The 27,985-nt window shown below is 34.1% G+C and overlaps 2 protein-coding genes and 1 long non-coding RNA gene across 18 annotated transcripts in view; 1 reads left to right on the forward strand and 2 right to left on the reverse strand.

The window, feature by feature from the left end:
* The window catches only part of LOC114338023 (disks large 1 tumor suppressor protein), a 1,799,868-nt gene extending 1,795,113 nt beyond the window's left edge, over positions 1-4,755 (forward strand). For all 16 annotated transcript variants that reach the window (XM_050644675.1, XM_050644671.1, XM_050644669.1 and 13 more), the window contains one exon: positions 4,472-4,755. In XM_050644675.1, coding sequence (XP_050500632.1) covers positions 4,472-4,578 — 107 coding nt within the window. In that variant the 3' untranslated portion in view covers positions 4,579-4,755. The remainder of the gene's footprint in view (positions 1-4,471) is intronic.
* Positions 4,756-5,146: 391 nt separating this feature from the next.
* On the reverse strand, positions 5,147-10,327 carry LOC126880643 (uncharacterized). The gene is made up of 2 exons (XR_007696663.1): positions 7,729-10,327; positions 5,147-6,874 (listed from the first exon to the last, which is right to left on the reverse strand). It is a non-coding gene; the product is annotated as an uncharacterized LOC126880643 (long non-coding RNA).
* A 3,017-nt stretch (positions 10,328-13,344) lies between these two features.
* LOC114331990 (protein GDAP2 homolog) overlaps positions 13,345-27,985 on the reverse strand; it is a 301,926-nt gene continuing 287,285 nt past the window's right edge. The window contains exon 12 of the mRNA XM_050644685.1: positions 13,345-26,347. Coding sequence (XP_050500642.1) covers positions 26,309-26,347 — 39 coding nt within the window. The 3' untranslated portion in view covers positions 13,345-26,308. The remainder of the gene's footprint in view (positions 26,348-27,985) is intronic.

The raw sequence follows: 27,985 nt of genomic DNA on the forward strand, positions 1-27,985 counted from the left end.
CTTTTATTATCAATATTAATAATGGTTTGAAACATAAATATGTGAAAATCCTGAGTTATATTTTATATATTGTCCGGTCTTTTGTCATATTGTTACTCATCCTTGGTATCAATTTATTAACACCAACAATATTACAATACTTGAGTAGTATGGAGTTGGTATAATTGCTGATAGTGAAATGAAAGATAACGTAGTGGAAGTTGTAAGAACGAGTGATAGAATGATGCCAGTGAAATTTGTAATTGATAAAGAGGTATTGAATGTTGTGTGTGTATGCTCCTCAAACAGATCTGGGTGAGAATGAAAGAAGAGCTTTCTATGATCAATTAGGAGACGTCCTGAGTGATATTCCGTCAGAGGAGAAAGTCATAATAGGAGGTGATTTCAGTGCACATGTGTGCCAAGCCAAGGCAGGATACGAAGCAATACATGGGGGATTAGACTTTGGAACTAGAAATGAAGCTGGAGATGACATGCTTGAATTAGCAACAGCATTGAATATGGCGATTGTTAACACATTCTTTAAAAAGAGAGAAACCCAACTTATTACCTACAAAAGTGGACAACATCAATCCCAAATAGACTACTTCATGATAAGGAAAGAAGACATACGTGAATGCAAGGACTGCAAGGTAATAGTTAGTGAGACAGTAAGCCAACAACAAAAGCTGCTTGTTCTGGACATCGAAGTAAAAATCGAAACTAAACAAAAATATCGGAGAGGACCACAAAAAAATAAAGTGGTGGCTGCTAAAAGATGAGAAAGAAGGTCTATTCAGGAGAAGGATAGTAGAAAAAATATGTTGGAACATGAGAGAAAGCCCTAATACAATTTGGAGAAAAATGGCCAGTAGTATTAGAGAGGCTGCTATTGAAATACTTGGCAAAACGTCAGGAAAAAAAGTTTGAGGATAAAGAGACTTGGTGGTGGTCAAACGAAGTACAAGGAAATAAAAGTGAAGAGAAAATTATATAAAAAGTGGCAAGAAACCAGATCCGACACAGATCTTCAAAACTATATGGTGACGAAAAAGGAAGCGAAAGTAGCAGTAGCAAAAGCCAAAGCAGACCTATACGATCAACTTGATACCTGATACCAGGTAAGGCGAAACGAAGATATATAAAATAGCCAAACAGAGAGCTAAGAAAGCAAAAGATTTTAATCAGATTAGATGTATCCGAGATGAAAATAATAAAATACTAGTTCACGAAAGGTATGTCAAAAAGATATGGAGAAAGTACTTTGACAGCTTAGTAAATGAAGAATTTGACAGACAGCCTGTAGAGTCACCGGAGACAGTAGCAGCAACGGTCACCAAAATAACAAACGAGGAAGTGGCTCAAGCGCTTCAAAAAATAAAGAAAGGAAAAGCGGTAGGACCAGATGATATTCCTGGGGAAGTATGGAGAGCATTGGGAGAGACAGGAACAAGTTGGCTAGCGGGTCTATTTAATAGAATTGTGGAAGTTGGACAAATGCCAGACGAATGGAGAAGCAGTATACTGGTACCTGTTTACAAAAACAAGGGAGATGTACAACAATGTACAAACTACAGGGCTATAAAACTGCTTAGCCACACCATGAAAATATGGGTAAGAGTAAATTGATAGACGGATACGTGAAGAGACCGAAATATCCGAGAATCAATTTGGCTTTATGCAGGGCAGATCAATAACAGATGCAATTTTCATTATAAGGCAGTTGATGGAAAAATACAGGAGAAAAGAAACAAACGCTCATATGGTATTAATTGATCTTGAGAAAGCATATGATAGAGTTCCTCGAGAGATTCTGTGGTGGGCACTCAATAAGAAAGGAGTCCCTGGTGAATATGTAAAGATTGTGAGGGATATGTATGAGGGAGTAACGACTAGTGTTAGGACAGGTGTGGGAGAGTCTGATCAATTTCATGTGGAAGTAGAAGTGCACCAAGGCTCTGTGCTTAGTCCGTATTCATTCTTATTAGTTTTGGACCAGATAACAGCGAAACTACAGGGTAACATTCCATGTTGCTTAATGTATGCTGATGATGTCGTGTTAGTAGGAAATAGTGAAAGAGAATTATAACAAAAACTGGAACAGTGGAGGCAAGCTCTGGAGGAAAAAGGTTTAAAACTTAGTAGGACAAAAACAGAGTATTTGGAATGTTTATTTAAAGATGCAGTTACTACAAATAAAATGGTATCTTTGGATGGTGAACTGATTGTAAAAAGCAATAGTTTTAAGTACCTGGGATCGGTATTACAGAGTAATGGAGAAGTAGATGGATATGCATGCAGTAGAATTAGGGCTGGATGGATGAAGTGGAAAGAAGCGAGTGGTGTGTTGTGTGACAGAAAATTTCCAATGAAGCTGAAGGGAAAATTCTATAAAGCAGCCGTAAGACCGGCTATGATGTACGGAACTGAATGTTGGGCAGTGAAGAAGAAAGAGAAACAACGAATGCATGTGGCGGAAATGAGAATGCTTAGATGGATGAGTGGAGTGACAAAGAAGGATAAAATTAGAAATGAGTATATTAGGGGAAGTCTAGGTGTGGCACCAATTGATGCCAAAATGAGAGATAGGTTAAGATGGTTTGGTCATGTTCAACGTCGAGACGTTAATCACCCAATACGAAGAATAGCTGAAGTACAGATTCCTGGAAGGAGTAGGAGAGGAAGACCAAAGAAGACCTGGGGGGAGACGATAAGGCAGGACATGTTGGTAAAGGGGATTGACATTGATATGACCCAAGATAGAATTGTCTGGAGAAATGCAATTAGGGAAACCGACCCCGCATAGGGATAAGGCAAAGAGAATGATGATGAATATTACAATACTTGAACAAACTGACAACTATAAACTTCAAATACAACTGTTCTGTAACTGACAACTCTATGTTTTTATAGATTTTCTGACGTTCTAGACGTCACTAGACATTTCTGGGTTATTCCACGATATCTTGAATATTTTTGTACTTGTCTACTTCTTCTTTTTCGTCAGGGAACTTTTTCTATGTGGGATCATTCTTACTAAACTCTCGTATAGTCGATTCGCTAATCTGAGACACAACCGTCTACACTACAATCACAATAAAGATGCACTAGAAATAAACAAGCACGAGAAGCACTCCCAAATGATGATTTGGGAGTGCTCCTCGAACATTCAACGTGTCTTTTTTTGTTTATTTCTATATAGTGTAATTTATTGTGATTGTAGTGTAGACAGTTGTGTCTCAGATTAGCGAATCGACTATAACAGTGCTCCCACCTTTATAGTTATTCGCCTCGAATAACTGGTCTATCAGGGACTGGTTGAAACCAAAAGGGTGGATCAGTTTCATGGTATGAGACTAATCTCTCCATATGAAATACCATGGGTTTACTTCTAGGTGAAAACTGTATGCGGTAGATTAGATCGTTTTTTTTCTACAGGACGGTGTACAAGCCTTCCCAGTTTCGTTGAAGTTTCGGACAAATTACTTTCTTACATGTGCGATTGTATAACTATACTAGATCACCTCTTTCGAAAGTTGTTCCTGTAGCATGCATGTCGAATCTGGCCTTGACTTTATCATTTTGGAGCTTCAAAATTCGTAGACCTTTTTCAATTTTTCTCTTAAATTTTCAATGTACGTCAGGGATGAAATTTCTTCTGCGCAGGGAGGCAATCTAACAAAAATAAGATCTTGAGGAAGATTCATTTCTCATCTGGTAATCAATGGAGAATATCCAGTGGCTTCATGTTCGGAACTTCTGTAGGCTAACGTGAATAAAGAAATTAAAATATCCCAGTCTTTTTGATATTTTTTTGATATTTTTTTTGATTGCTGATTTCATCAGCAACAAATATCAAAATATATTGTTCTAGCATCAAAAACAAACAGTTCTATTTCTAGTCTCTTTTGACCATCGATTTTTGATAATACTTTCTTTGAAATTTGTAAGTACATACCTATCTCTAGCTGTTTCAGATTTTAGCACCTCAGTATTATATTTAGTAGATTTTGTATTGTGATGTTTTTAGCGTTAGGTATACATGCTCTCAGTTTTGCTCCTACAAGGTAAAGGTCAGAGTCTACATTAGCACCTCTACATGATCGTACGTCCAATACATCGGAGGAATGTCGACTATCATGGTCAATCTGGTTTTTTCTCTGACCGTCTGGTGATTGCAGCGTGGCTTTATGGATATTTTTGTGGGGGAAACAACTACTGTCTACCACCAATTCCATTGATGCTGCTGGTTCAATAAAGCGTAAAGCATTTTGATTGCTGACCGCATGAAGACTATGCTCGCCAACAGATGGTCGGTAGATTGTCTTTTGACCGTGTTTAGCGTTAAGATCGCCGATAATAATTTTTAAATCTGGATTCTGATATTACCTATAAATATAGGTACACTGTATATTTACAAAAACATTTTTTGATACTTATATACTTATTTTCTGTTATAATATATTTTGATAACTTATTTTCTATTTTACAGCTGTTGTGCAAGGCGACACTCCCGAAGACATCTATAACCAAGTCAAAGAAGTAATTAAGGAACAATCAGGACCAAACATATGGGTACCGGCCAAGGAGAAACTGTGACCTTTGGCCCCACCCATATGGACTCTTCCGTCTCGTCCACAACGGCTGCACTGAAGACGCCACTATTTAAACTAATATAAGATCCCCAAAATCCCCCTGTAGCGAATGAGCGCTAAAAGTTTTCAAAATTGCGCACTGATTTTTGATCAAAAATTGTCCTCAGGAGTATTTGTTTATTCATGAAGTATTCTTTTGAAATTTGTTCTGTCTACTTATAGTTTATTTCACTTTGTTTTTGATTTTATTTTATTATTTTAGATTCATATCGGTAATTCTTAGTTTGGGTAAATTAGTTTCCAGAAATCTCTAAGAGATTAAAAGACATTCATTTTTACATATTTCTGGGAAAATTTGTCTATTATAATCTTTCTCTTTAGAAAGTGCGTATTTTAAAATTTACAGTTAGTCAAATCGATCGGTTATTCTCTTCGTATCCGCTACGTATTTACGATCTCCCCTCCACTAGGGACTTCTGTTATGCATTTTGTAATTTTAATGTATTTTTATTCAGTAGCCAGCAAAACTAAGCTCTGTGAGCACGTATAATAAGCAATAAATAGTTTTCTACCTTTTCGACAATAACCAGGATCAGCTCTTCAAATACGACACGAAGACCACGAAGTTCTATCCGGCTCTAAGGACCATGTCTTGACCCACGATTAGTTAACCTTGAGATATAGTTGCAATAAAATATTATTTTATCCAATTAAAATAATATACGACGACAATTTTGATAGAACTACAGAGCTTAGTTTTGCTGGCTACTGAGTAAAAATATAAACAATAACCGTTTGATTCGACTAATTGTAAATTCTAAAATACCCACTTTATGATAGACTGATTATGATAGACAAATTTTCCCAGAAATATGTAAAATATGAATGTCTTTTAATCTTTTAAGAGATTGCTGGAAACTAATTTAACCAAACTTTAAGAATGACCGATATGAATCTAAAATAATAAAATAAAATCGAAACACAAAATAAACTAAGCTATAAGGAGACGGAATAAATTAATCAGGAATGATAAAACCTAGTTGTTATTTTAAGTGATATTATTTCTAAAATGAAGGAAATCAGTCGCGCAATTTTGACTCACCCCTTGTATATCGTTGTTTGATGATTGAAGAGACAATGTGGACGTTTTGGAAATATGCCTATAACCTGCGTGCTTGCGACATGAAACAGCTCAGTTTTACTCGTTTGTTTGTTATCTTTGAAGACTGACAAGCGTTGATATCAGCAAGAGATAAGTGTACAATGTAAATTTGTTATAATAATGGGTTGGATGTTTTAGTTATCTCTTTTTTGAACAATACCATCGGTAATTGTTGTTCAAAAACAGCATATCATTTTTACTTCTGTCCGTTCTTATGCTCTGTTCATTGTTATCTAGTGTTCTCTGTGTTAAAGATATTTGAAAATAACTATTTTAACCTTTGTAGTGTACGAGTGTGTATAAGGATGCAAATATGTGCTTTACTTTCAAACTTTTAAGTATTGTAAAATCATTTCATATCCCAAACACATCCAATTCTCATTAAACTCCTAGAGTTACTGACCCTCATCAGTATGTGTAGTTGCAATAAGGAGGGATCCTCCTTGGTCCGTTATCACTTATAGGCGTGTGATGACACCATTAAAGTTTTATAACTTCTTTCCACCGTTCTCTCTTCTGGGCTAGTTGTTCGGCCTCTTGAATTCCTCGGTTGATTAGTGTTTTTGTTTGATACACCCAACGGCTTGGAGATCCTTCCCTCTTTCTCGTTCCATCAACTTTGCCCTCGATAATGAGTTTTTCCATCGTGCCTGGTCTTCTGACAATGTGTTCAAAATACTGTAAGTATTTCTGTTGTATTTGTTTAAGCAACCTATCCATTAATTGAGTTGTTCTATCATGTTCGATCTTCAACCTAAGACATTCTCAACATGCGGGGTATACCCAAATCTCAAAAGCATCTATTTTGTTCTAATCTGCTTTCGTCAGGGTCTACGTTTCAAATACTATGAGAAAAATGAGTGCTCTTACAAATCTTAATTTTATGTACACTGTTGCGGTTGAGTTTTTCCAAATTGTTATAAGCTTCATCATATGTGTATCTCTCTTGTTACATCCTCCTCATTCGGAAGGATATGCTAAAGACTTTTCCGTGCTCGGTCTAGTGAGGAATAAAATATCCTTTCTGATATGAGCTATAAAAGTTCCTACATTCGGGGATATTCTCTAGACATAGCAAAACTCTGGTTCGCATCTTGTAACGGGTAGTGTTTTCAGGACGACAGGCTCAGTAAAACTACTACTACTACTATCGGTTTACAGCGTTCTCCGACGCCTTCCGACTCCTAACCGCCATTCTTCTCTGTTTAACCATAGACCTGGAGGGATTTCTCTTTCCTCTAGTTCTTTTTCAATTCCCTCCCTCCAGCTTCTTCTCGGCCTTCCTCTTTTTCTTCTCCCTTGTGGTGTCCATGCCAAAATCTGTTTAGGGATCCTGTCATCTGGCATTCTCTGTACATGGCCGTACCATACCAATTGTTTTGTTTTTATGTCATCAAGTATTGTATGTGTTACTCCCATCATTTCTCGTATTCTCTCGTTCGGTATCCGATCTCTTCTTGATTTGCCTGCTGCTCTTCTCCAGAAGTCCATTTCTGTTACTAGTAACATTTTCTGCGCTCTTTGTTTCAGTGGCCAAACTTCACTGCCATATGTGATTATACTTTTAAGTATGCTATTGTATATGAGCTGTTTGTTCGCTTTAGATATTGTCTGGTCCCACAGAATGCCGTTCATCATGGATATGGCTTTTCTACCCTGCATGTTTCTGTCTTTTATAGCAGCATCGAGTGTTCCATCTTGAGTTATCTTCATGCCCAGGTACTTGTATTCATCGCAGTGTTTAATTTCTACCCCATCGTCTAATGTAATGGACTGTTTTGTTCCTCCAATACACATGGCTTCAGTTTTCTTAATGTTGACTTCGAGACCCCATTTGTTATATTCTTCTATTAGCTTCCGCGTCATGTAACTTAAGTCGTCATGATCTTGAGCAATCAGAATTTGGTCATCAGCGAAACATAGAGTGTATAGTGTTGTGTCGTCATTGAGAGGGATTCCCATGCCATTACATTTTCTTTCTCAGTAAAACACAGGTTAAAAATAAAGTAAACATATTTAAGATAATTATATACAGTTTAAAACAAATAATATAAAATATAATTCCGTCTTCTGCAAAGGAAAAACAATATCAAACTTTATTACAGTCATAATAGCAACATTAAAATGATACGATAAACAATACAATATAATACAATAACAACCTCGCTACGTTAAATCAACATAGCGCTATATTCCGATCCGCATTTCACTTCAATGCGGCGCCTAGTCACTCGTTCCTCGCTACTACCGCCTCCTGCGATAACGGTCATGGCAAAACTCCACTTCACCACGGTGGCGTTCGCCTAGGCATAGTTCAACCTCACAAACGGTGCATCTTTGCCCATCCAGCTAGTGCTAGTTCAACACGCTAGCACCAGCTGTCTAGCCATTGCTAGTTCAACACACTAGCAACGACCGATTTTCTCATTCTCCTGGCTCGCCTTAAATATGCTCTCGATGCCATTACTCCTTCTGTTTCCCCCAGCGGTGCTATGCGCCAACACGGCTGCTCCTATGGTTGTTTTTGGTCGACCGGCACATCGCAGGCATCACATCATTACAATCTGATCAAAAATAGGTAGTGGTAGGTAGTGTCGTTTTTATGAGCTGGCAACTTCAAGACCATACATTTCAAAACAACCTAAAAAAATCACTATGGAGGACAATTAATATGTGAACTATTATAACTGATAGATCAAAAAGCATCAAACCTATGCTGTGGTGTGCAATCTTAGTCATCAAACCAATAAAAATTTTCCGATTACTGATATTTATAGTGATTTTTAAAATTTTATCTGATGAACTTTGTTCAATATAATATATTTAAGTAGGTACTTTATGTTTTTAATAATATTTTAAAGAAATTTTGTGAAAATGTGTTTCTGTTGTTCTGTTATTGCTGACATCAACCTTGTTTTCTTTAGAGTTTTGTTATTGACAAATACACAAGTAGATGTTTAAGATTAAGATAATCTTGTTAGAAAAATAAATCAATATGGTTGAGCGAACGTACAGAGTAAATCAAATATGAAACTTTAGCACGTAATCAACTTTTAGTATTCTTAATATTATATAAAATACAAATTTAAGACTGTATTATTTTATTTTTTTCAAGTTTATTAAGTGACTAATGACAGTTTGACGTGCGACATAACCTAATTAAAATGGGAAAGTTCCCAAGAGTTGGCTGTATACCATGTAATTAAAAATCTCTAACATCGAAGTAAACAACTCCTTAGTAGTAGGTATAATTTAATTAAAAATCTTAAAAAATCTAAACGGATTACATAAATGTGTTCAGAACGTTTTCGGACCTATCAGTCCATCATCAGTGAACCTAAAATGGAATAAATAATCACACTAATGAAATTGAAAAAAGATGATTGAACTTTTGATTTTTAATAAAAATGTGGTTATGATTACTTACTCTTGTACTTGCTGAATAGCCCCAGCACCAAACAGTGGTTATATTTAAAGTTCAATTTACATTGTTAAATTGTAAAATTGAAAAGGCTTAAAGCCAATGTTAATGGATACCTTCGATGACAATTGAAGTACTTCCACATTTTATATTGTCACTTGACAGACGTCAGTAGACCACGATGGTTGTTTAAGCTTTCGTGTACGGATTCTTCTGAATTCTAAATATAACCACTGTTTGGTTCTGGGGCTATTTAGTAAGTACAAGAGTAAGTAATCATAACCACTTTTTTTAAATCAAAATTTCAACCGTCTTTTCAATTTCATTAGTGGGACTACTTATTCTATTTTAGGTTCACTGATGATGGACTGATAGGTCCGAAGACGTTCTGAACACATTTATGTAATCCATTTGGATTTTGTAAGATTTTTAATTAAATTATACCTACCAATAAGAAGTTTTTTACTGTGATGTTTTCTAACCTAATTGTTGCTCTTATAGTTGCATTATTTTGATTTACTGTGTAATAGAAATCAATCACTCGATATTTAAAGCTTGTATAGATGTGGATAACCTTCTCCGAGCCCCAAAATTTTGCAATTGTGTTGGGCAGTGTAACGTTAAAAAATGATCACTTTTGTATTTAATAATCATCATAATTTTTGTAGTAGAGCGCATGCGCTATCGTGTAGTATACCACATGTATTTTTACTGACTGCTTTGCAATATCTAATTTCACAAATTATATCAAATTTTATCAACATAGCTATGAAAGGAACTAAAATTCGTTTCAGATAACTAAAGGGACAAATGTCACAATCAACATTTTTTTTAGTTTTTGATTTCTATTTTTTCCTTTAGGGCTATTCATCGCCGTCATTTTCTCGTACTTTTAACATATGGCGTATATATTGTACGTCATATGTCAAGAGTACGAGAAAAATGTCGAAAATAAATAGCCCTATTTTGATTTTGATGTCAATTTTCTTGGGAGATATACTGTCAGCTGCTTCTTCATTTACTAATACTTTTCTTTCTACTAGTATTAGTGGTTATACAGTGAGCACGTAAAGGTTGGAATAAATTCATTTTCTCAAGAACGGACGATTTTGGAAAAAAATCCCGAAACAGGTCAATTTTTATTTTTAAATTACGACTTTGTGGCATATATATCATACTAGTGACGTCACCCATCTGGGCGTGATGACGTCATCGATGATTTTTTTAAATGAGAATAGGGGTCGTGTGATAGCTTATTTGAAAGGTAATTCAATTCTTTATTCAGTAATATAAACATTAACATAATTATTTACACAGGGTGCCCAAAAAATATTTTTTTAAATTAAATTTATTGACATAAAAAGGAGAATGTGTGTAATTTATTTAATTCAAAATACATTTTACTGCTATCAGAAAACAGGAAAAAATGTGTATTTGGCAAACAAATATTGTTTTTCGCTTAAATTCAATATTAAAGCAGCTGCCCACCAGCCTCGTGACAATTTGAACATTTAATTTAAGCGAAAAGCAATGGTTATTTTTCAAATATACATTTTTTTCTGTTTTCTGAGAGCAGTAAAATGTATTTTGAATTAACTAAATTACACACATTCTTCTTTTTATGTCAATAAATTTAATTAAAAAAATTTTTTTGGGCACCCTGTATAAATAATTATATTAATGTTTATATTACTGAATAAAGAATTGAATTACCTTTCAAATGAGCTATCACACGACCCCTATTCTCATTTAAAAACATCATCGATGACGTCATCACGCCTAGATGGGTGACGTCACTAGCATGGCACATATGTCAAAAAGTCGCAATTTAAAAATAAAAATTGACCTGTTTCGGGATTTTTTTCCAAAATCGTCCATTCTCGAGAAAATGAATTTATTCCAACCTTTACGTGCTCACTGTATATTTTTGTCCGCTATTATTTTAAAGTTCTGCTCAAAATATATAAGATTTTGAGGAACAGCAAGTGAAGAGTTATAATATTTAATACACCAAAAAAATTTTAAATCCTTAGTTACTGTAACGTCTATTTGTATGTTCTTAAGTTGTATCTTTATCCTGTTTAAGGGTATGTGGGTGTTCCAATTGTGTGAGTCGTTTTTTCTTTTTAAGTGATGTGCATATTCTAGAAGAACACAATACACCCAAAGCTTGCATATACACAAACCTTCAAGCATTCGTGATGTTTTGAAACAACAAGTGTGCTTGCATTCACATTTGGCACCTATTTTGAAGACATACACGATCAATATTGTTTGATCTATCTTAGTTTTGTGCAAAATAGTGAATACACTTTGAGTATTATGTTCCCCATAAGCGGCTCTGATGTTTATGAAATACATTGTAATGATCATTGATCGTGGTCACTGCTGTTTTAGACTATAGATTTTTTCAAGCAAAAATCGGTTTTGACAGTTTACTAATCAGTTTAGTATTGAAATAAATCGGAATAATCTGAATCAATTGTTATCTGTGTTATATAGGGCTTTTCATTCACAGTCATTTGTTTCGAGCTTCTGTCATGTGTCACTTAATATTAATATATCTACGTCATACGTTATTGTATATCAATGATACAAACCAAAGACGTATACGTAGATATATTAATATTATGTGACACATGACAGAAGCTCGAAAGAAATGACAATCGATGAAAAGCCCTATGGTACAAGTATCATTGCAATTAAAAAAAATAATACTGATAAATAGACCTGAAACTATCTATAGTCCAATTATTGTAATATTTATCAAAGTAATTATGAATACTAAATGAAAATATAGTCAAATTTTGAAACATTTATAATATTCAATTGTTATCTGACATATAGGTAGTTTTATCAATGTTTTTTGTAGTGTATGTATATTTACATTTTTTCGATGATGCGAATATATTAATTTAAATGAATAATTAAGTAAATAATGAAAGAAATGGACGATTAGGAGAGAATAATGAAAGAAGAAAATTGTATATACACAAATTTATCTCTGTGTAGTATATTTGACAGGAATCTGTTATTATTCGAAAAAGTTGTCACCTAACTTATTTCAGTTAATAAAAGAAATTTTACTAAATTTTTTTGTTTTAGTGAATTCTTTTTTAAGGTGCCGTTTCCCAATCTGAGGTTGGATATCATCATCGCCATCTTTCTCTATCTACCACTGATCTGAAGGGTTCTACAGGGCATTTAAACCGCTTAAATTCTTCAACCATGACACTCTCCTTCTTCCTATACTACTTCCTCCCCTTATCTTTCTCATTTTGGTAATTTTTACTAAAATTTAAAATAAATTGGAATTTAAAAAATGTATACATTTTATAAATATTTTCTAACGGTGCCTTCTAATGGACAATCGCTCAACTATTGCGTTATATTAAAATCTTAAATCCTAGTTCTTAGGAAATTGTAATAATCAACATAGTCTACCCCGATGTGGTAGGTATTATCGTTGATTGATGTATTGGGAGTGTATTAATATTTCAATCAACGGTATTATTAAAATTAATTTTATATTAATTTCAATAAAATACAAAAAATAAACTATTATAAAATATATATTTTATAATAGTTTAGTACTAATATATACAATTTCATAATAGTCTAGGTATTTTTTGTATTTTATTAAAATTAATATAAAATTAATTTTAATAATAACTACCATCACCACCTATTAGCAAAGGATCAAAGTTTTGCTGGAAGAGCGCGGTAAAGTCTGTTGATTATTACAATTTCCGAAGAACTAGAATTCCAAATTTTTATTACAACGCAATAGGGCTTTTCATCGATTGTCATTTATTTCGAGCTTCTGTCATGTGCCACATAATATTAATATATCTACGTCATACGTCATTGGTTTGTATCAGTGGTATATGGCAATAACGTATGACGTAAATATATTAATATTATGTGACACATGACAGAAGCTCGAAACAAATGACTGTGAATGAAAAGCCCTATAGTTGAGAGATTGACCATTGGCGGCCACCGTTAGAAAATATTTTTAAAAAGTATAAATTTTTGAATCTCCAATTTATTTTAAATTGTAGTAAAAATGACCAGATTTTTTAACTACAAATCATGGAAGAAATAAAAAAAAATAGGAAATAAATTTAATTTAATGTTTTTTAAAAAATATAGAGGCTGGTCAAATTTATGAATAAAACACAACCTGTTTGTGAATTCACTTTATTTGCAATAGCAAATTGTATATTTTGTGGTTTAAATCAACTTATTTTTGTACAGAGTGTGCAAAATTTACAATTGAAATCAGAATTATTGATTTTGTGACAAAATATATTTGAACTGTAAAATATTTCGCTTGTGCCTCATTTTAGAAAATATAATATATACCTATGTAGATTTTTCAGGTGACTCTGAAATATAAATCAGGTAATGATGCTCAACCGACAATCAGCAGACTAAAATTTAGATTTTTTTTAAATTAAAATTATATTTAATAACAATGCTCGTATGTGGTTGAGAACAACCCCATAGAACATATGTAATGCAATTCAGATATCTGGGCATAGATACATTAAGCATCTACGACCCAGGTAAAGGACCTGAGGAGTCAACAAAGCATCTGCAATAGGGCTTTTCATCGATTGTCATTTGTTTTGAGCTTCTGTCATATGTCGTATAATCTGTGTAATATTAATATACACGGATTATACGACATATGACAGAAGCTCGAAACAAATGACTGCTAATGAAAAGCCCTATGTAAGGATGTCTGCGGGAGATAGTCTAGTCAAATCCGTATATGCGCACAGATAGTAAAATTAGAATCTACGCGACTTGTATACGACCGATCATGACATATGGCACAGAAGTGTGCGAAGACACCAACAAAACGAAATATATGCTAAGGTTTGCCGAAATGAAAACCCTAAGAACAATAGTGGGGAAAACAAGAAGAGACCGGGTGAGAAATACAAGCATTAGAGAGCAATGCAAAATTCAAGATTTTGTAAGATGGGGAAGGCAGCGCAAGAGGATGTGGTACAACTATGTAAGACGAATGGATGATAATAGACTCCCAAAAATTGCCCTAGAAAACAACCCGCCCTGTTCAAGACCCCCCGGAAGACCACCTAAAAGATGGAGGGGTAGTTGGCAATCTACCTCGCAACAATCTACCTCGCTACCTCGCAAATTAACCAGAGGCAGCTTCAGAATTAAACAGGTCGAAAGATCTCCAAGAAGTAAAAGAATAATAATGCACATATCTAGAAACATTTTAGAAAATGCAATACGAAGAACAAAAAATACAATGCCGTCTTTTCAACCATCATAGCGAAAGCGTAGAAGACGAGACTGTGGAATTCAGGACATATTTAACGTATGTTTGCCGAAGGATGCTGAAGATGGCTTACAAACTCAAGTTGACGAATATCGCGACCAAGGTGGCTGAACGACGTGTGAAGATAGACCAAGATCTTTGCCCATCCAGCTAGTGCTAGTTCAACACGCTAGCACCAGCTGTCGAGCCATTGCTAGTTCAACACGCTAGCAACGACTGTTCTCCTGGCTCGCCTTAAATATGCTCTCGCTGCCACTACTCCTTCGATTTCCCCCAGCGGTGCTCTGCACCAACACGGATGCTCCTCCGGTCGTCTCTGGTAAATCAGCTCATCGCTTGCCGTTGGGACCATATCGTTACAAAGTGATTGATCAGACTCATGCTCCACAAGACCAACGCTAGGAAATGTGAAGAACATAGATTATTTAGTTTGGAGAGCAATTAAATTACTCTTACTATAAACTATAATTCGCTCGCGCATATATACACCAAATTGGAAGAACACCTAAGTGAAACTCAATTTGGATTCAGAACAGGTCTCGGAACGAGGGAAGCACTTTTCAGTTTGCAAGTTCTAATACAAAGAGCCAGGGACGTGTATGCATGTTTTATTGATTTCTAGAAGGTATTTGACAAAGTACCACATGAGAAACTAATCCCAACCATCAAGACTCGATGGCAACAACAGAAGACTGATCTCAACAACAATAAAAAGCAACAGCGTGATTTGAAAATGAACTGTCCGAGATCTTCACAGAGGTTAGACAGCATTGCATACTGCCACCAACCTCTTTGACATCTTTAGAGAAACCTTGGATGAATCAGAAGAAGGTATTGCAATAAATGGCCCACTTATAAACAGTATTATATATGCAGATGATACAGTATTGCTGGCAGATAGTGCACAGCGGCTCCAAATGATGATGGTTGTAGAAACATGGAACCAATAAGGCCTAAAACTAAGTTGTAAGAAGACAAAAATAATGATCCTTAATAAAAACACTAATAAAATAAGCTATTTTGGCTGGAATTGGGCTGCAATATTAGGGATAGCTGGGATCATAGCTACGAAATAAAAACACAGGTGTTTTGTAACGGCCTTCGGAAGATTCTATGTAAGTTGAAGTTCTGAATCCTTAATCAAAGAATACATATCTACCACATCATCAAGATTAAGTATCAATATACACATCAGAATTCTTAGATGTTACGTCTTAGTATCCTCCTATACAAAGAATACCTACCTACCTAGTGGTAGATATGTATTCTTTGTCCTATACGGAGTAGAAAACTGGAGTTTTGCAGTAGATATCATAAAACGATTAGAGACATGTGAAATATGATGCTACCGTCATGATAAGTGTCTCATATAAACACAAAACAACTAACGTAACTCTTCTCCAGAGGCTAAGAAAAGATAAAGCTATTATTAACACCGTAAAGCACAGAAATTGGCTTATTTCGGCCACACTATGCGTAATAGTAAATACCGACTTCTACAGTTGATTATACAAGGCAAGATTGATGGCAACTGGTCTAACACTGCATGATTGACGGCAACTGGATTGATGGTCTAACATCAAATGATTTATTTCGAGCTATAGAATTTCGAGTTATAGAATCGAATAAGATAAGTCAATGTGGTCGCTAACATCACTATATCATAGGTACCGGTAGAAGAAGGAGAAGATGGTCCACAAGCGTTGGAGGTTACAACGTATAGTTGAGGTATCTCGAAATACACTTTTTGAATTAAGATGATCACACAGAATATAAAGAAAACAGCAAAAGAGCAACTACAAAAAAAGAGCTTGACTTTATTTACTATTATTATACTTAAAGTTTAAATTCTTCAATTTTGTACACCCTGTACGTGATTTCAATTAATAACCGTCATAATTTATTATTATTGAATTACAACTTGTATATAAAATCAAAACACATTTAACAGTCGCTAATTTATTACAATCGTAACATATTAAAAAAATAATATTAATAGAAATATTTTGCATGTAACATACATTTTTTAACGATTTACTATATAGGCAACTATGTTAAAAACCGAAAACAAGATAATCCGACAGTATAATAAAACGAACAATAGTGCTTCACTAAGCGAAACTGTTGAAACTTCAAAACACTCATATGGTAATGATGAAAAGAAGAAGACGATATAGTAGAAATCACTAATTGAATCAAATTCCTTAATTTGTCTATTTTATATATTGTATATCTATTTATTTCTCGGTCTAGATTTTGGATGTGCGCAATGGTACACATTTGTTAAGTTATGTGGATTCAAGAAACTAAGATTATTGACAGCGACAAATGTCAACAGGCTGACGTTTGACGTTGACGTTTTTATCTATCAAGACGTGTCTCAGACATAGATCATAGAGAATAATACATAGATTCGATAAGATACGAAAACTAGCTTAACGCGAAGCAGTTCATCGGCAGCAGTTATCTTTCTCTCTCTAATTGCGCTTAGCTTTCTCTTTCTAGCATATGATGGCCGCTGCCTCTGTGTCCGTGTCGTTCCATTACTCCCACCTCTTGGTAGATACGCTCACACTCGTACGACAGACAAAGATAGCTAGACCACCGTACTTGATATTGGCGTTACACCCCAATGCATTAAGCGGCATATACCTAGCCTGGTCTACAGTCTCAGAATTATCACAAATAATAAGTAGAAACATCTTTTCACGTTTGTCATGTTTCCAAGTACTATCTGTGACGGATATATGTGACAAGAGAAGATTAAACGTCTATGTCAAATGCCAAATGGTGTCAAAAGTCGAAGTATATCCTCTACCTAAATGTACCATATTTTACTTAAGAAAAATTGTAAATTATAAATTTCAGTATCCTTTTTGTTAGTATATTGTATCCCGACTTCAATAGTGCCATAACCCTAAAAAATCTGTTTTTTTTTTGCCTAACATGTTCCATTAGGCGTTACTTTCATTGTGGAACAATGTCATATAATTTAGTTATCTTAGAATCTGCATAGTGCGCCTATATCGTTATTACCATTTCAGGTTTTGTCTCTGTCAGCATTAGCAAAAGCGCCACAAGGTAGCTTGCGTTATGCTGTGGTCGAGAGTGGATGTGTCATAAGTACTGTTAATTTTTAAATATTACCCTAACATTTGTGTTACTGCATTTGTTAGCTAAGAAATTTACTCAAGTAAAACTTCTCTGGTGCCATACCCTGTGACATGACAGGTTGATACGCCTTAATCCTTGAATTTTGAATATAGGTGCCCTTGACAATAGCGCCTTATTATAATTCAACGGTGAATTTCAGGGTGTCAACTAAAAATAAATATTGGCATTAGATTGACACATAATCAACACGAGTGCAGAATTTGGTTAACTAAGGGCCGGTTGTTCGAACGCTAATCAACAATGATCACTATCAAATATTTAATTACTGTCACAACTGTCAATGTCAACTTTGGTTGGGTTGCTGAAAACATAATTGATTATAATTATGAGATTAGTTAATTAATTAAAAACAATTATTAACATAATTGATTAACTAATTTCATAATTGTACTCAATAATTATGTTTTCAGCAATAAAATCAAAGTTGACATTGACAGTTGTGACAGTAATTAAATATTTGATAATGATCATTTTTGATTAACGTTCGAACAACCGGCCCTTAGATAAGGAAGTTACAGAAAAAAAATGAAGAGTTCACATTACGTCTTGCTTTTGCTCTCCTGAAAAATGTGCGATTTCATGGTTATGGCACTAATGAAGTCGGGGTGCGATATGTTCATTCATTTAGAGGCTATTCACCTCTAAAGTAAAAAAGTCATCAACGAAATACAAAAGAAAATAGTTGAATGACTGATAAGTTGAATGAATGAAGGGAAGAAAAATATAGTATGTCAAAGTGTGTAAATAATTTATTTCTTTAGCTTAGTGCTTTCGACATACACGTTATCATCAAAGCTAATGCTACAATAAAAAAAGAAATCTTGTAAGAAAAAGAAGTACAAAACTCTTTTTTTACTTACGTCAATTAGTAAAAAAGTACCGCTACATTGAGGTTTAAGCAAGAGCATCTTAAGAGTATAAATATGAATTTTCATTAAAACTGCTAAGTATTTTGTCCTCCGTACAACCCCAAACAGCAAAATACAGAAAAACATACACGTTACACAAACACATAAAAAATTTTTATCGCCAATCGTCACTAAAGTCATTCATTATTGTACTCATTTGCCCTCATTTGCGGCAGTAAAGTAACACTTTATTATACTGAAAGAAGAATTTTACTTTACCTGCCGCGATTAATCAAATTGACCGAGATTGAATGTAAGTGGTCGATGACAGTAATCGAATGGCGAGTATTTGAGTGGACTTACAATTTATTTACTTTAATTATTAAAAATATTGTACGCAATTTGCGATATTATCAATTAAATTTATGTCAAAAAGTGAAATTCTGTAGTATTTTGTAATTATATTCATATAAAACAAATTAAAACTTTACCGATTTAGTAATTATTCAATATTGATAACTATCGATAAAAAGTCGAAAGCGGCCATCTTGTAAGTTATCTGTCATCACTGTCATGAAATTATTATGACGTCTAAAATTTAAAAAGTTCTTAAATTGTAAATTGCAAGTCAGTGTTAAAACCAATATCAAATTATGTTGGCAAATATTATTTTATATCAATAAAACATATCTTAACCGATTGTCAAATATACCAGCAAACGAGAAGTAAACTCAACTTCCCAGGGACATATCTGAGCTTCTTAGAGACAATACAAATATCAACAATATCATATAGTTTTTAACGGAAATAGGAATAAAAGACATTTAATTGTATCACAAATTTTTCAGGTATACTTTTTGTTAGTACATATGTATTTACTTAATATTACAATCTCTTTTTATTTTTAATATGTATTTTCAATTGTTGTCGTTTATAACCCCAGTGGTTCGGACGACATTAAATTTAAAAAATATATGTTGGCGATAAAATTTTGTATGCCCCACGTCAGTAAAGACTCCTTATCGAACTCGTCTGTTACTCACCTCGCTCGCTACGCTCGCTATTCTCGTAATATCAGACTCGTTCGATAAAGAGTCACTTTACTGACTTGGTACATAAATAACTATTATCATGGTATAGGTATAATTTAATGTTAGCTGTCAAACGTCAACACGAAACAGATAAAAGCAGGTTTGAATATCCAACTTTGTCATTCAGCTGTCTCCATGCTGTCTCTACTAGGCCAAAATGGATGGGTGATACCTACACCTATACCATGATAAAAATTTTTTATGTGTTTGTTTAACGTGTATGTGGCCGTTTTTTCTGTTTTTTGCTGTTTGGGGTTGTACGGAGGACAAAGTACTTAGCAGTTTTAATGAAAACTCATATTTATACTCTTAAGATGCTCTTGCTTAAACCTCAATGTAGCGGTACTTTTTTACTGATTGATGCAAGTAAAAAAAGAGTTTTTTACTTCTTTTTCTTACTGTAAAGATTTCCTTTTCTTATTGTAGCATTAGCTCCGATGATGACGTTTATGTCGAAAGCGCTCAGCTAAGGAAATAAATTATTTACACACTTTGACATACTATATTCTCATTTCCTTCATACAAAAGAAAATACCTTGTATGGCGTCTTCCTTTATGGTTGTTAGCTGCGTACAGAGAAACACTAATGTTCATATTATACTGAGATACCCTTCATAAGACTACTAACTTACTAGACTTACAATCAGCAACAACGTTAATGTTACCGAATGGTCGTCCGGCTTTACGGACATCTAAAAAGTTGATTTTGTTTACTTATAACTATGATTTTTGGAAAAATAGTGCACTATAAATTAAATATAATAGATTTAGTATGCAAAAAATATATGTGACTATCGATAGCACTCTTAGGAATGTCATAGATTTGAGGATTGATACAAGGAAATCAAAGCATCTTACAGAATCAGGGTTCCTAATGATTTTTTGGTGTGATCTTAATTATTTTAATTCCATATGTATTTGTATCGTTTCAATTAAACTGTGCAAAATATATATTATTCACAATATTATCAAAATAATCATAAATAACTGACTAAAAATCACCACAAAAATAAGATCAATTAATTACTTTCTTTTAACAAAACAAATTCGTTTGGATCTTGAGCATTTTTTTGTATTATCTTGGTTGTTAAAATAGAAAGAAATGTAAATACAAAGAGGTGTTCGACAAGGGTGTATACTTTTACCAATATTATTTAATATATACTCGGAAGACATATTAAGTAAGGCAATGGATGAACAAAACGTAGGCATTAGAATTAACCGCATGCTCATAAATAATTTGAGATAAGCAGATGACAGTTCTTTTAGCCGAATCACATGAAGACCTACAGATACTGCTTAATGAAGTGACGGCAGGAAGTGAATAATATGGATTATCGCTCAACATAAGCAAGACGAAATATATGGGGACGGCATCTAGAGAAGAAGAAGGTTGTTAAAACAATATTAAGGCATCGTTTTGTGTGGTGCTAGTTTTATTCTCTTTTGCAATTTGTTTTGAAAATGATAAACGTCTTTAGTTTTCTGCTTTTAAAAATTATTACTGCTGTTAAGAACTCTCAAAATTAATGTTCAGATTTAAATATTTTCAATTTAAAAGTTAAAATCTTCAGTATATTATCATTACTATCGTTTAAGTTTGACATTTGACAACTTTAAAATTATACACTCAGTTCGGTACATAATAATAGGTTAGGTTGCTGATTTCTGTAAAATGCTTACAATGGTTATGTACTACATACTAGAGTTAAAATTATCATAGTAATAAACTTAGAATTAAAGTATAAATCACTAAACACAAGATATTTAAAAACAAGGTGAGATCTGATACAATGATAAAATATGAAAATGCCACACCGACTGATAGATTTGATTTTAAGTTTGTAAATATATGAGAGTAGAAAAGCAATAGCGCCAAAGCAAAGCATTATTGCTTACACAGTACTTAACTTTTCTGTTTGGCATTATTTTCTCCTTATAGTTAAGGACCGATTAGTGAAGATACCCACAGCAACTCTGCAGATTGACAATTTGAGAAAATGTCCAAGTGTCAATGATTTACTGACTTCCCCGCATACATGATAGTATGAGATTATTATATTTATAATATCACGTATTTTTTTTAACCTAACGTTTCATGCAGCCCCATACTATTTTGTTAAATCTAAGAAAAAGACTCTGTGTTGCAAAAAATCAAATTTGAAACTTATTTTCAGAAAAAACGACTAACATCAAATGCTTCTGATCTGACCGTGAAGCAACTCTAGGGCTCTAAAGGCTGGGAGCACCCAAGTTAGCTCTAATCTGGTTCATGAGAAGAACAAGAGAGCACTGGATGATGTTTCACTGAGCAATAAGGGACACTCACGAAATCAAAACTGGTGAGGAACTGCAAAGATATTTTTGGCAAAAGACAACCTAAGTGTCTTTAATATGGGTGCCGTGTCATAAAGGGGCGAAAGGGAATGAACGAGCAGATATGTTGGCAAAACAAGGCTCAAGAGAAACCTTTGAAGGCCCAGAGCCTTTCTGTGGCATCACTAAAGATGCTAACAAGTAGAAAAAAAAGCTTCAGAAAACACTGATTGAACGGTTTACTGAAATGGTGACAGAACATTGCTGTTTAAGACACCACCTATACGAACTAGGTAAGGTGAATGAACCATGGTGCAGAAAGTGCAAATGGAAGAAGAGACTTGCCATACACATACTATGCCATTGCAAAATTGATGTAAGGCAGGTCAACTAAGGTTTGAACCAGAAGAGATCATCAGAGACTATCAAAAAGAAAACTGTTGGCTTTCGTTGAGGCAACAGAATTTATTAGATTTTAAGGAAAAACAAGGTATGATACAAAGGCCTTCGACCAAGTATCAGAGGCTAAGGAGTCTCGCCTGATTAAAGAAGAAGAAGGGACACTCCGGTGTGGAAGGGAACGAATGAACCTAAGCCCTGGTAAGATGGGGCTTATTCACTTTATCTCTGGTACCCGAACCATTGCTTGAAGTGCCCAAAAGTCTTATAGCACAACTTCCCCATCTAAACTCAAGGAAATGTTAACTGGTTGTCTATATGCTTACTGGCCACTGTAAACTGAGGTGGCATCTACATTTATTAGAATTGGCGGATGGCCCAATGCTGTCTATGTGATGATGAGGAGGAAACCTCCTCACATGTTCTCTGGAAGTGCCCAAGATTGACCTATCGGAGGTGGTCGATCCTGGATTGTGCTTTTTTGAAATCGAGCCAAATGAGAGAGTTATCTCTAAAGAGACTCAAGGCTTTCAGTGATTCCACGAATTTACAGCAGGATGACACGTTCGAAACGTCAGCTATAGCTTAGTTTTGGAGTCCCTGTTGATTCTAGCAGATATAGCGTCCGGAATAGGCTGTGCTAAAGAAAGATCGAAGACTAATCGAAGAATAATTTGAGGCTTAGAAATCGAGAAAGCGACCATGATAGGTGAATAGCAAATTTTGGTCATTCTTTATATTTTCGAGGTCGCTGAATCTGAATATGAGGGAGGTAAAGTTGAAAAATCATCAAAATTAATTTTTCGCATTTTTGCATAAAATTTGATTTTTAAACATGTTCCACCAATTCTAGATAAAAAAAAACTTCATATTCAGGTTCAACGACCTTTAAAACATAAAGAACCCCCAAAATTGGTCTTTTACCTTAAAGTTGATTTTCGTGGTCGGTATAACCGTTGAATACACGGATTGTCATAATTGTTTGAGACATGGACATAAAGCACGAGAATGTACTTTAAGACCATGTATAAAATGTAGATCAAAACATCTCATTAATCCATTTTGAAAATAGTCAACAACATTCAACTGCCACTGCTAATTCGCCATCAACAGAGCCATCATCAATTAATTGTGTACAAAATGTTGACTTGCCACCAACGGTAACACATCAGCTTTCTGCACAAGCAATTAATTTTAAACATACCCAAGTTCTTTTGTCAACAGCGATTTTTAATGTTAAATCCAATAATAATGAATTAATTCCATGTAGAGCAATTTTGGACAATGGTGCTCAAACAAACTTAATAAAAGAAAGTTTTTGTAAAAAATTTAATATATCTGCGAGTCCTACTAACCTAGCCATTAGTGGTATAAATCAAACAATATCAAATATTACCAAAAATATGTCAAATTACAATATGTTCCAGAGTTAATAATTTTAATGTTTCTTCCATATTTTATGCTGTACCAGCTATTTCCAATCAAATTCCTTCAACCGTGTATTCAATCAACGGTATAACGTAACTTTAGAGGGGTTGCTGCCGCTCGCCTACAGGTCTAGTCCGAATGATAGGAGTGATATAATGGACCCGACTTCGGAGGTTTAAGTGCCTGAAGGTCTCACAAATGAAGAGCGATCTGGCATAATTATGACCAGCATCAAATACCAAACAGAAAAATATTAGGTACGTACTTCCGTATGTCCCAGTAATCTATCATGATTAAGTGTGGGATTTCTTGAAAATCAAGATGAATAAGTAGAAATAGTCGGTGGAACACAATATGAACGCAATGATAATAGTATTAAAATTAGTATAAACTATTTTAGCACAAGAAATACAACATCGTCTCAAAAACAGAGACGAGAATAGATATATACTAATCCTACGCGATTTTTTTCTTTTTTTGATAAATCAAAAATTTTCAACAATTCATTAAAAACGCCCATAAGACTTGATAGTTTTTTTTTAAATAGTTTTTTCAAACTTAACGGTATTATACACTTTTAAGCATTTATGTACCACACACTAGGATGGTCTTCAAGGCTGAAATCTCTGGTGACAATCCCAGGTATGAGGTAGGAGTTTTACTGTTTGTCTTATTTATGTATATCACTATAAACTATATTTCTGTAATAGTATTTCTGTAATATTTCATCGCCGCCATGTTTTTCGTATACATGATCTATGACATATAATATATACGTCATACGTCATTGCTTTTAGTCAACAATGGCTGAGAACGTAGTATCTCCACAATTATATGAATTATTGGAAGAAATAGTTGATCTTTTTAATTACATACAATTATGGACTTCAAACTGAATTATAAATAACTGAAGGAGGATCAACAATGTCTTCTAATAATTCATTTAATTGAAGAGATACTACGTTCTTAGCCATTGTTGATTAACACCAATGACGTGTGACGTATATTATACCTACGTCATAGATCATAAGTGTATAAAAAACATGGCGGCGATGAAAAACCCTATAAAATGCATTAGATGATATTGATACTTATAAAAATAATTGTGTCTTAAAAAATATTTTTAAAAATACGTCTTTGTTAATTATTTTGTCATAGAAGTGCAGTTTGTAGTTATTTCCGTATTAAGGATTCATCGTTCCATTAATAAAATTGCAATAAACATTATTTATTTGTCAGTTCTAACTCTACAGTCACCGTAAATAAGGTCACTGAGAGTTGTGAAAAAATGGGAATGGAGATCAATACTGTCACAACCAAAGTTATGAAAATATGAAAGAACAAAAATTTATCCATCCCAATATATTATGTGAACCACCAACAGCTTGAATATGAACTCCAATACAAATATTTTGGCTGCTGGTTCAACAATCTCTGATGGTACACGACAACGCTCACGGAATTTTCCTAATTTATTTATTATAAAAATAAGGTCATAATATTATAGTTGCAATTTGTATAATTTATGACGATAGTAGCAAAGTTCAAAGTATTGCACTCATTTGAAAGACTGCAAAGAAAGCACACGTCATTTTTAATATACTATAGTACCTCACCATATGGTCATACATATTGGCACTGTTTGTGGTACCGGTGGGCGCCAGATTTCATGGCTTAAAAATATCAGAGACTGGACCGGCCTTGTTTCAACATCTTTGTTTAGAGCCGCATTTAAAAGAGACAGATTGTTGTCTCTATTTTAAACATGTTTAAATCGAGTGGATTAACTAAACAATAAATTTTGCGTTCTTTGTATTTAACTAAATATTCTCATGTGCCTATTGTATGTTTTTTTGGATGTTTGCAAGTTCATTAAGTTCATTGTTTGTTGTTAAACATTGCTTAGTTCAATGTATTACGATATACTATTTACAAATTTATTAATGGAACTTGATGCGTCTAGATAAAAATCTGTGTCAAATAATAAAAGATGCAAAACCTGCACATGTAACTAACTAGGGAGTATTTCATATTTATTCTTCTGTTACTACAGATACTTGTCATAAATGATAAAAAACTAGCCCTGTCTCTTTATGCAAGAAGAAGTGATCCTGTAAAATAAAACACACAGTAAAAGATTATCAAAAATACATGACAGACTTCAGCTTCAGAAGAATATACCGTTTCTTTGGAACTGAAGAAGAATCTGTTCATATTTTTAGATAGACATAGATTATATGCTACTGAATATAGCTTTGATTATTTTTCTCACAAAAATTAACAAAGCCATAATTTTCGAGCAGCATAGACTTTCTATATCACAAGTACTGTCTAGATTACTACAGGTAGTGCCTGATAACACTTACGTACATATAATGACATGGAAAGTTCTATACTACTCTGCTGAACAATGATTTGATGCGCTCAACACTTAATTGTTCTAAAATATGTTTTCTTAGTTGGCACACACAACTTATTTCTTTAGCACTAGTTGAAAAATATATTGCGACTTATCACCTGGGAGGAAATGGTTAATACTAGACTTTTTGCTTTGGTAGGGCCGTTAGACCCACAGTTATGTTGTCACGGGCTGGAAGTATCTGATACCATTGATCTAAAAAAACAACAATCTATTACTATTGATAAAATAAAGTTTATAAATGCTTATGTTTAAACAAGTTTAATAAATATAAGCAGTATAGAAACAACCGATAATTATTGTTGCAATTTCAGTTTGTATTCCTCTAACTATAAAACCAAGTATAAAAATTAGTGGTATTTTTATTGTAACGAATACCAAAACAATATCAGTAAAATCCTACAACAAAATAAATGCATGAATAATATAAATACCCTAAACGAAAATATCGTAGAAGTTATTAAGAGGTCCAAGTAAAATGCTGCCCTAAAAGACACCAAAACCGCTGAAACAAAGCAACTAATGGAAACTAGAAGAAAAATCAAAGGAAACGAAAGCATTGACGAAAAAAAACTGCGAAAAATAAATAAAGAAGTATCAAAAGCTATAAGGAAAGATTTAAGGAAAAAGAATGAAAAGGTACACCGAACTATACAAGAGAATAAAAGTCTGAAAATCCTGAGAAGAGGACTAAACAATAGAAAATGTGATATACACAAACTAAAGAACAAAGAAGGAGTCCCCACATCAAATAGAGAAAAACTACTACACATAGTTAAGACTTCTATCAAGAACTATACACCAGAGAAGACAAGTATGCCAGAGATCACATTAAGCGAAATCCAGGACGCGATGAAGAAGATGAAAAACAACAAAGCACCCGGAAAAGATGGAGTCGTAATAGGAGCTATAAAGATGGGCGGACGTGCCCTTCTCAACGAAATAAAAATATTGTTTAACCTTTGTCCGTAACAATTTTACTACACAAGAAAAGAGACAAGGAGCACTTAGAAAACTATAGACCAATCAGCTTATTCAACCACATCTATAAATTGTTTACCCTAATAGTGACGACAAAACTAGAAAAAAAAGTTAGATTTCTACCGGCCAGCCCCGAGAACAAGCTGGCTTCCACTCAAAATTCGGAACCAACGACCACCTACAAACAGTAAAAACCTTAATAGATAAATTGATAGAATATAACAGATCACTCGTACTTGTTTTCGTAGACTTTCACAAAGCCTTCGACACCGTGGAATTAGACAGCATTATAAATGCTCTGAACAATAGTAGAATAGACTGCCGGTTTACAAAGTTAGTACAAACATTGTACCAAAACGCCACAATGCGTGTAAAACTACATGATACCACCAGAGAAATTCATATCAAGAGAGGTGTGAGGCACTCTCTCACCTAAATTATTTATAACGATCCTCGAATACGCCTTTAAAATGCTAAAGTGGGAAAATAGAGGAATAAAAATAGATGGGGAAATGCTGTCATCGTCATATAAGAGCAACATCTCGATAGCTATGAAAAGGAAGACATTTGATCAATGCGTTCTTCCTATTATGACACACGGAGCAGAAACTCTCACACTCACAAAAACAACAGCACTAAAAATGCGAGTGGCACCAAGGCGCAAGGTGCAAACTGACTGGCGCCCAAGAGAAGACAAACGCAGCAGAGGACGACCACCAACACGCCGGATGGACGACATTAAACGAATGTCCAATAAATGGCAACAAGACGCACAGAACCGTGGAGAGTGGCGAAAAATGGGATAGAGCTATGTCCAGCAGTGGACGAAAGACGTTGCATGATAATAATGCT

The sequence above is a fragment of the Diabrotica virgifera genome, chromosome 2, assembly GCF_917563875.1.
Source record: "Diabrotica virgifera virgifera chromosome 2, PGI_DIABVI_V3a".
Taxonomy (NCBI): Eukaryota; Metazoa; Arthropoda; class Insecta; order Coleoptera; family Chrysomelidae; genus Diabrotica; species Diabrotica virgifera.